Genomic DNA, 11,027 nt, shown 5'->3' with positions numbered 1-11,027 from the left:
TTCCTTTTCTCAGAGCAACTTTGGAACAAGGAATTTAAGTTTCAAAAACCCAAAACTAATCACTACTACTTGTAAAACAGGACAAGACGGAAAAGAGGGATTATATGAAAATTTGAGGCATTACGAATTAATTCTTTGGGCAGTTATGGAAATTTTTCAAAGTGTGTGAGTATATTTCAGGCCATCTTAACTGCGCAATTTTCAGGTTTCCCTCTTTAAATTGTTTTCAATAAAGGGAATTAGCTTTCAAGGGTACACTTATAAATGTTTTACTTAGATTACAGAAATCTTTTTTATAAAAATAAAAAAAAACAAAAAAATAGATAAAATATCACAGTAATCTGTAGAGATATAAAATATTTCACTAATCTGAACAGATTAACTTCTTCTTTGACCTTTTTGTTGTTTCATTTAATCTTTCCTCCCTATTTTTCTTGGACACATCAACTATGAATGAATACACCCAAAGGTCAAAAGAAATATAAAGACGATGATAACAATATGAAGCGATCATTCATTTTATTTTGGACTGGAAAGACTAATGTTTATGGGAGTAACTATATCAATCTTTTTTTTATAAAAAATAAACGAGATCTCGTGGCTACAAATTGAATAGAAGAAAATGACATTTTCATATTTCTTAAGTATAAAAATGAAGATTTCAATAGATAGAGGATAAAACTAAAATAATTTATCAATGACTTGCAAAACTAATTCTCCCTTAACTTCAAGACTTCTATAGGAAATGTTATCGAAAAAGAAACTAGATTTTGTACTGTACTCTATCTCTAGGTATCTAAATACCCAAATATATTTACATCGGGTCTTTTGAAATAGAGTAGTGGAATATCATCAAACCTATTACAACCCATTGAATTGAAATCTGTGTATGTGAATAGAAGATTTTATTCTAAAAAGTGAATATGAAAGGAGAAACTAAGTAAAACAATTTTGTCGCTACCTAGAACTGAGAGGATCCCCCGTATTAAAAGGTATAAAAAGGTCAAGGAACAGAGCCTCGGCTCCTGTTCATAGACAAATTTATTGAATTGATGATTAATTTATATTGTGGAGGTCCATTGGGTCTAAACAGAGGGGTTCCATATTTTCAAAACCATGGATTAAGAGGGACTTCTTCACACATCTTGATTTACCTTCTCTTTTCACCACAACTCCAACTTAGGCTTTTGGCCTAAGTTGGCAATTAAAATAAACCATACTTTATGAGGGTTATGGGTACATGGATAAGAGGGGTTGCAAATTTCATCAAGTTTCTTCCAAGAAAAGGTTAAGCCTCAAAAAAGGTTTCAAGAAAAGTTCATACACTCACAAGGTTAGCCACGAAAGAGGTATTTCACTCCACAAAATTGTTGCCTAAGATCAATTCAAGATCTTGCATCACTTAGTCAACCGGACCAACGGGGCAAATTCTAGGTGTCATTACACAAGCTTCATGGTAAGCTCATCACATAAGGCATTGGCAATAATATCAAACAAGACTCCAAACTTTTCTAGTGTGCAATGTTCATCACAAGAGACGTCATTCGATAATTGACTAGTCACAACGAGATGCAAAAAGTTCAACTTCATTTTGCCTCATCATAGTTGTGTATTCCTTTTTGTTTGATTAAGAGAATTATTCAAGTCATCGGTATTGATCATAACCAATACTCAAATTTATAGAAGAACAACCTCAATCAAACACAACAAGAGGTGGCAATTTTTTTCAAAAGGGTCAAAATCACTTGCATTTAAAACAAGGATCCATAAGCTTAAGCACCCACAAAAAAGTCTCAAAACACAATTTAGAGCATAAAAACCCAATACTATAAATAAAAATGAAGATAAGTCTTTTGATTAGGGGGTGACAATGATAATCACAAGAGGTAGGTAAGAAAATACCCCACCCACCACAAATAAAAGCAGTTGTCCTCATATGGAACAAAACACTAAAAAGTCATAAAAATTATAGATAAGGAGGTAAAGAAGGGTCTTGTCTACACAGTCGCTCCATATGTCGGGGCATCAATGTTCGGTGCCGCCTCAGCAGCACTGCCTCCACTAGGGCCTGCCATGGACGTCTGTGTCATCGATGTCTGAATCACCGATTGTACAATCATCACCTCTAGGTCTGGCATTCTTCATAGATCGTCTCATTTGGCACTATCTGCTCCTTATCAACCTCTGCCTCCGAATCATCAGCTACCATATCATCCGTCGACACGTCTCTAGTGGTGGCTAGAGGAATCTTAAAAGTAGTCGCAGCTTCCATATCATCAAGTGTCTCCAAAAATGAAGTAAAGTCTATGGACTTCAAGTAGTCCACATCCTTTCACAAATCAATAACCTTGGCTTTCAAAGTCGTCATCTCTGAAGTAGACCCTTGTCGAATCTCACAAGTCTCCACTCTCACAATGAAAATGTCAATAAATGCTTGGATGGGTGAAAGTGCAGCTAGGATAGAACTCTAAATCATCCACGGTACCACAATCTCTAATTATGAAGCCCTTACATTCGCAAAATGGGCTAAGTTTACCATCTTCAAGATCATGACCTGAGTAATCTCGATGGGCTAGGAAAGAGTAAAAGCACCAGGAGCCTTAGAGGAAGAAGTGGAAGCAAGTATACCTTAAGGCCCGAAGGCCAGAGTAGGCAAAAATACCTCTACAAGTATCATCTCAACATCGATATCTGGGGATGCATCAAGCGGAGTTGCTCTCCTTCTATCTATCTCACTCCAAGTGTACTTGACCTCTATGCTCCAGATGTCGGTAGAAGATGTAGGAGTGACCTCTAGATCCCATTTCTCGTCACGAGAAACTCCAGCACATCGGCATAACTCAATAATCAAGATCGGTAATGGAAGGGATGTCTGGATCTACTTGGACCTCATGGTCATCTTATGCTCTATGATATGAGTCCCAAGTCGATGTACCTCTAGGATATGATTGACCCAAGACAGGTCGCCTTGGGATGGTGGAGGATGGACTCATTCTGGGATGACATAATGGAGCTGCTCATGAATCTAAACCAGTATCATACATCCACGTTTAACTCCTTCATCTCAATCGGAGCTCATACCACAATCCAAATTAGGGTAGTCAAAGGCTGACCCTATATCCAATATAATGTTGATTTGATCTTCGTTGCATCTCACTACCATCTCCCGTACAATGACAGACTCTACCAGCCTGAAAGTGATGGCCTTCTTCTTGCACTTGGGTACCAAGTCCCGTATGCTGCATAGAACTCCGGGATTCGTGTAGGAATAAAGGGGCCTGGTGAACTGCAGGATTCGGTGAACTAGAGAGTGTCCCTCATAGTCTAATATCTACCCACTAAGACCTCTATGGATACAACTTTTCATCGAGAATTCTCCTCAACATATCGACCTTTAATTTGTTGAGTAGTCGGGGAGAAGGACCCTACACTAGTGTTCTTAGATCCCCAGTCAGTGCCGGAGCTGGCACTGTATTGGCAGCAGGAGGGGTGGCCTCTAGAACTCTCGACGAATCTTGGCGAGTCCTAGCATGAATTTTTGTCCATCGGGAGTGTAAAGCCTAGTCATCCTCCAGCTAAAAAATGCAGTTAGGAGTCAAAGGATTCTCCCTCGCTGTCGGAGTTACGCTCTGGAACCTCATATATGGGCTTCTTGTCCTTGTCTTTTCCTTCTTTTTGAGGTTCCTTCTTTGCCTTTTTAGAAGGGGTAGTTTCTCCCTCGTTGATGACTATGCCTTGTGCTCTTTTGTGCGACAGCATGTCTATGTTGGTTATAGTCATATCTACAAAACATACCAAAATAAGTTAGAATGATTCAAGGAAAAATGCAGAAATCATATTGCAAACAGACTCGCCGAACCGATCGACAACGGTTCTGCGAGTCACCAAATCACTTTGGTGAGCTAAATCAGGCTAGGAAAAGGACTTACTCAAATATTTTTCAAGAAAATGGACTTCCGGCGATGGGAAAGGCCTATTCGTCAAATCTCTAATATCATTTGGCGAGCACAGATTAGCCCGCCGAAAATTACACTACATTGTAGGGGTTGGGGACGTAGAAATGGCAATCAAAGAAGACATTCGACGAGTCATCGAGTGCACTAGGAAAACTCAAGCTTTTCGTCGAAAGTTACAGAACCAAACTCAATAAAACCCATGAAATTAAAGGCGATCAAGGGGGGATCGACAAGCTTGACCCAACTCGCCAAACCTTCCAATGTGCCTACTTTCAACCCCAGCTTCCAAAATCAACCCAACCCCAAAAATAAAATCAAACCATACACATATTCAACTAACCCTAGACCCACTAGACCCATGACACTAAGGTAGTCAAACTTCCCCCGATTTGGCCAAAATTGGTCATTTGACGACTTTATCCCTTAAGAATGATGTCAAATGCTTCATCATTGAGAAAAATATGTCATTTAGCACAATTTGAGTTACTCAGACTTCATTCGACTAGACTCAACAAGAATTAAGCACAATCCAACAAATTTTGATCAGTTTTAAAGCATGTAATTTGGGAAATCAACACTTAGAAAATTTAGGCCCCCAATCAAAATTAAAACAGGAAGACAAGCACATATAAACAAATTCAGAGAGAACCAACACACATCAACAAGAATAATATGATTGCAAATGAATCTAATCGCTAATTATGAGTTTTGGGATACGAAAAACCAACCTTTTGTGTCAAATACAAGAATCTGTAAAGCTAAGCGGCAAAGTATCTGACTCCGAACACTGAATCAACAACTAGAGAGCGGTAAAAATGCAAAAATATGAGAAAAATAGTACGGGTGTGATTGTTTGAAGTTAAAAGTGAGGAAATGTAAAAGAGATTGAAGTACTAAATATTTGACCTTTCAAAACCATTCAATTCTTCCCATTTCAGTGACATTGATCAACCTCGCCGAACCACTCGACGACATGTCGAGTAGTTATTTACCTCGCCCAATTTTACAGGACCTCCAGTCAACCTGTGTCCAAACAGCGGATAAAGTCGGGATCCCCAACCAGTTCAGTGATTCACCGACTTGTTCATGGGCCCACTGAGTTTTATAGACTCCAATTTCATAATTTCTTGAGTCCAACAACGGTCCAAGTCGGGATCGTCGACCTCTTCGACGAGTCAGTGATTGGAATTTTGGATCTCCCAACTATATATTTCGAACACATTCGTCACTTTAACTTGCACAATCAACACAGGATTATTCCAAAACAAAAAGAAAGAAATAATACTTGGGTTAACTCTCAAGAAGCGCCTTAGTTAATATCGTGGAACGACACAAGTCCTCACTCAAACCTCATTCTTGGGATTTGTCATAGTGTCACTAGGAAACTCCCCTTGTTATCTCGGGTCTAAATGAGAAGATATTTGACCCATCTGGGTCCCTGCTGCTTTATAGAGACAGAATGAGAAGTCATTGTGTGGTTATGGGTTGATACATCTTTCTTCATCTCCTTTAATATTTTATCGAAGCCTTAAACCTTGTTGAGAATATGAGAGAGCATATCCTCAGACCGGCCACCCTCAAAATCTTTGGGCCTTTGACGTGTGAGGAGGAACATACCTATCCTTCTCCCAATTTCTTTCCTTCCAAGTCAGGTTACGATCCCTCCACTCTTTATCACGATCTCTCCAATCTTCATCCCTGTTCAAACCTTGGTTACCACCATGCCTTGGGTAGTTTGCACAATAACCTTCTCCTTAATTGGCTAGGAAGTTCACTTTCTCGTTTTACAATCCTTCAAACTTGACCTCATCGGGGTTTACAAACCCAACACCCACAACACTGACACTTCTAGCACCAACTCCCATGACATTCTTGGTTAAATTTTCAAGTTGGGTCATCATCTTTGCTATGTTTTGGTCCCTCTCTTGTTCATTCTCAAGCTGCTCCTTTGTCAATTTAAAAGTGAGTGCGGAGACTTGATCTTCGTGGGTGTACCATGCCCGATTAGTTTTTGTCATACCATCAAAGAGTTAGGCTGTTATAATGTAAGGTTGTTGCATCAAACCTCCTTGAGAAAGTTGAGTCAGCTACTCCCTTGTTCACCGAATCAAGGCTTCAGTAAAAAATTGCATCAAAACATTGTCGGGCAAACCATGAGGTGGGCATTGCAACACCAACTTCTAAAATCTTAGCCAAATCTCATGGATTGGCTCATCCTCAAAATGATTGAAGCTCTGGATGTTGTCCCTAAGTGTCATCATCTTTGAAGGAGGGAAAAATCGTAATTAAAATGTGTGACAAGCTCTTCCCATGAAGTGATGGAGTCTATTGGAAATTCAGCCAACCACTTACATGCTTCTCCCATTAAGGAAAAGGGGAACAACCACAATCGGACCGACTCTTGGGATATTGTCTTGAAGGAGAACGACCTGCAAACATCAACAAAATTCCTTATATGCTCATGGGGATCCTCATGAGCCAACCCACCAAACAACCCTTTCAATTGTAAGAGCTGCAACATAGTGCTTGTAATGTGGAACACCGTGTTCCCTTCAACTGGAGGCAAGCGAATGACACCAACTCCACCCACAAGGTTAGGGTCATTAACATTCAACTCATTGACATCATTGAGATTATCGATGTCATCTTGGTGGCCTACTTGGTTACTGTTACTTCCGTTAACACCCATTTCTTCTGTTTTAAACAGCGACACAAACCAAAACTAAAAATAAGTAGATTCTACTATGACTAAAAAGAACAAAAGTCAACTTCACCAAAAGAATCTCAAACAACACCACTCCCCGACATCGGCGCCATTTTGATTAGTAGTAACGTTATCAAAGATACTTCATCCAATTCTAAGTGTCAATGGTCGTTAATTTGTATATAACCCAACTAAATGAGTTGAAACGGTAAAGTATGAACATGTTCAAATCAGTTGTAGGAATAGAAATTTTCAAATAAAGACATCATGCAAATCAAGGTGACACGAATGTCAAATGAGGGTTTTGGTTTAGAATTATCAATTACGAATAGTGGTAAACAATACGAAATAACAATAATCGAATGGTTTTCTTGGTATGTGATTCAATTATAGGCTAATATAGATAAATAGGTGATTGCAACTATTAGAAAATAGCTAGATATTAGCGAGTAAACTAGACTATAGCTTGAACAATTTATCGCGAATCAAGTTGATTTCTCTGGAGCATCAACAAGCAAGCAAAATGAGAATAGCCCACACCTTAGTCCATTGACTATCTCGAGCTGAACCCATATCCACTCAATACCCAATGACCATCAATTAATAAGTTAAGTTTTAAAACCTCTCTCTCTCTAGCAAACAAAAAACACAAGGGTAGAATCGCATTTGCACTATAATTCTTAAATCAAACCACAATTAATAATTGAACTCACTTCTACATAGCATTTTAACCAACAATTAGCAATACCCATAAACTAAATCAACCCATAATCACATAATCACACCTCAAGAATTGACGTTTTAGCTAGACATCATAAAAAGATAAAAATTGTTACTGAATTGAGTTTCCATCAATTGATAAGATTGATTTCGTCTTTACAATGTTCCAAGTCGAAGAATCTCAAAGACCCACTTCCAATTCCTCAAAAGTGAAAAACTTCAATTCTCTAAAGCTTAGGAAAAACTATATAAAACTTGTCTCCAGAGCTAAAAGCTTAATAATAGACTAAGATATTATGATATTAGATACTAAACTAAATGTTTAATATTGTATTTATAGTCTTAAAAAGTATGATGCGAAGAGCCACTTGCCGAAGTAAGTAGGGCTCGCTGAACCACTCGGCGAGCCACCCTTTGGTCACTTTCATCGCCTTTCTCCCTTGACATTCAACATCCTCAAGTTGTGTAACTTTGGCAATCCGACACTACATTGGGAACTAATCGGCGATTCGCCAACTGCTCCTTGCCATCACCAACTTGATTTCTTCCCTCAAGGGCTTGGCACACTGGAACTTTAAGCGGTTCTTCATCCTTTCAACTCACTTTGTTCCATTTTTTTTTGCAAATTAGTGTCCTTACTTTGTTCCTCAATCCATATACATGGAGATGAAGGGTTTTACATCAGTTATTGACACAAAATAAGCAGTTGAGGACACTAAACCTATAAATAAAGCCCTAAATGAGTCCAAATCTCGGGCATACAACATACATCTAAAAAGTAGTGGAAAAATACAGTTGAAGAGAAAAATTTCGTAATAAAACAAATTTCATATCGTGAGTCATAAAAATTTAAAACCATAGTCAATGAACACAAAGGTCCAAACGTAACATAACTATTTGTCTATCTAAGAAGCCTCTAACCATAAATAAATAGTGTCAACCGAGACAAGATCCTCGATATACCTTAAAAAGAAAATATAATTTCCTAAAATATGTAGACTAAGCTCCAAAAATAAATAGGGCTCACCTATAGTGAAAGATATGAAATTTAAGTAGTCTGATCATGTGTATATGTACACGAGTCTGCATCAATCAAAAGATGCAACTCCCCTCACAAAAATGGACGTAAGTACATATGTAATAGTATTATATGTAAAATGACATATAATACACGGAAATTCATGTTATTAGTAATTCAAAAAGATTTAATGTATGGATTAATATGGTTACAAACCTAATTATTTGTAGAGATCATCTTTGTAAATAAATATTTTTTAGAAAATTAAGCAATGGATGCTATTTTTAATATATCAAACGAAATAAATGTATGAGAAATAATGCAAACATTACTAATGCGAACATTACTAATACACTTTAGGTGATATTATTCTTATACACCATACCAAATTATCCGTTATAGTCTTAACTTTATGAGCTTCAAATATTCCTTTTAACATCTTCAAATTATAGATTTTTGCCGACATCAACTTAATTGCCCACGTACTATTATTTTGAGGTGTTACAAATCATTTAACATGTACCTTTAGATACATGCATTAGCGATAATTCATCAAAAAATAAAATTAAGTGCGTTGACACTCATTTTCTTTATTCATAATAAAACACTCCTTAATAACTTTTTTTCCCCAATAATCTTCATCTTCTTTATATATTTATAAGCCGACAATATTATTTCTATAAAGATAAAGTGATTTATATATTAGTTTTCTACATATAAGGGATAACATATAAAACTATAATAAAATAAACTTATTTCCATAAGAAAAAAAGAACATTCTAACTAATGTCACTTTCATCCACACATTGTAAATAAATAATCATTGAACTTAAACCTTATTGCTCAAATTTCAGATCTTACTTTTCATCATTCATATTATAAGTTTTTGTTTAAATTTTGAATATAATATATTTATATATATGTTACATACATAATGCATAATATAGTAAAACCATTTTGGGTTAAGGAGCATTTCTTTCTTGTTTGTTCTTCTCTTCTAATAAAAATATAAGAAAGAAAGAAGAAGAACAAAATGAGCTCTTCTTAGACATTTCTCGTCTATGTCTCAACCCACCACCAACCCCAAAAAGCGCTTCATCCCCACAAATCCCTCATCATCGTCCTCATCTACTCCGACCACCGGTGGCACCGCCGGCCGAACCCCAGCTTATTCTTCCATGAAGAAGGCTAAGTCACAAGCTCTACCTTGTTCTATTGATAGCAAAAACGGTCAGCACGTTCACTTTTCCTCCGATATCGACGACCCTTCTGGAAACTCCCCCATGATGGAGGATTCCAACATCGATTCCTCTTCAGTTGCTGGTGGGGTTACGGCCAATTTGTCTCGCAAGAAAGCTACCCCTCCTCAGCCTGCTAAGAAACTCGTAATTAAGCTCCTTAAAGGTTTGATTTCGACTTAGTACCTCTCTATTTTTCTAACAAATTTGAATGCTGGAATGAATGGAGCTAAATGGAGAGTGATGATTTATATAGCCAACTGCATCTAGCATTAGAGTATTGTTGTAGTTCTACAAGTATTTGGCTTTATAAAGATTTGAATTTTTGAAAGTACTTAAGCTCTCCTCTTTTGCTGCTATAGTTCTAATTTGTGCTGTTCCTTGCTCATTTAGGGTTGAGTAAGGGTTCATACCTGAAATGAATTATTTATTGTGAAACTATGTGCAATTAGGGTTTTACTTTCTTAGGAAGTTGTATATTTTCAGATACTAAGTTATAAAGTATTAGTTCTGCATTAGCCTTACAAGAGATAGTTAATGTGGTGAAGAAAAACTATGCTAAAGAGACAACTAAAAGGTAAAGACTGTGATTTGCTCCCAGCTGTTGTTCTCTAGCACATATACTGAAGTTAGACTTGAGAGATTCAGTCTATCATTTTATGTTTCATTAGAAGTGTGCTAATGAGTAATCTTTAAGAACTTTTTAGGAACACATATCCACATTTGGTTGGCAAAGATATTATGATGATGCAGTTTTAATAAAATAAGTCCTTCATGGAATTGTGAATGCTATCTCAATTTACATGGATTGTTATTGGTGTTTCATTTTAGCTTGTATCGTCTTCTCCACTCTTAGAGTTTAGACAAGGGCTAAGGTGTCTTTACCCTTGTATGTGCTTAATCGCCAATGAGAGAATTTTGGTTTCCTGCATTGTCTTGAGTTACCAGTGTTTCAATAGTTGGCCGATTTTATGTTTACATATTTTTTTTGTGTTTTCCTCACAACTTCCCATAGTTTGTGCAGAAATTCATTATTTTTTCTTTATGGTGAAGTAACGACATTTTAAAAATCATCAAGAAGATGCAAAATTACAATAAGAGGTGAGTTAGCTCCAATACCATCATAAACTTGGCTAAGAGCAGGGAACTAACAAAATCAAGAAGTTCTCTTTGCTATTTATAGATGTCAAAGTAAACATCTAACTTTACATATTAGTTGCCAAGGAAAATCCTGATATGTGGAAGTGGTTTGAAGTTGAGATTCCGTCAAAGCATCTGCATTCCCTTTCTATCAAACACACCAAATAAAATACAAGCAGCACTCATTGTCCAGATTCGTTTGATGGATTTATCAACTCTCCATAAACATCAATGTACATCAGCATCTCTGA

General features: G+C 36.9%; 1 protein-coding gene across 1 annotated transcript in view; it reads left to right on the top strand.

Moving 5' to 3' along the window:
• The first annotated feature begins 9,439 nt into the window (after positions 1 to 9,439).
• Positions 9,440 to 11,027, top strand: part of LOC107011416 (cullin-4-like) — a 36,350-nt gene continuing 34,762 nt past the window's right edge. The window contains exon 1 of the mRNA XM_015210913.1: positions 9,440 to 9,802. Coding sequence (XP_015066399.1) covers positions 9,460 to 9,802 — 343 coding nt within the window. The 5' untranslated portion in view covers positions 9,440 to 9,459. The remainder of the gene's footprint in view (positions 9,803 to 11,027) is intronic.

Source organism: Solanum pennellii, chromosome 2 (genome assembly GCF_001406875.1).
Source record: "Solanum pennellii chromosome 2, SPENNV200".
NCBI lineage: Eukaryota > Viridiplantae > Streptophyta > Magnoliopsida > Solanales > Solanaceae > Solanum > Solanum pennellii.
The sequence above is the reverse complement of the archived record's forward strand: the minus strand, read 5'-3'. Positions and strand labels throughout refer to the sequence as shown.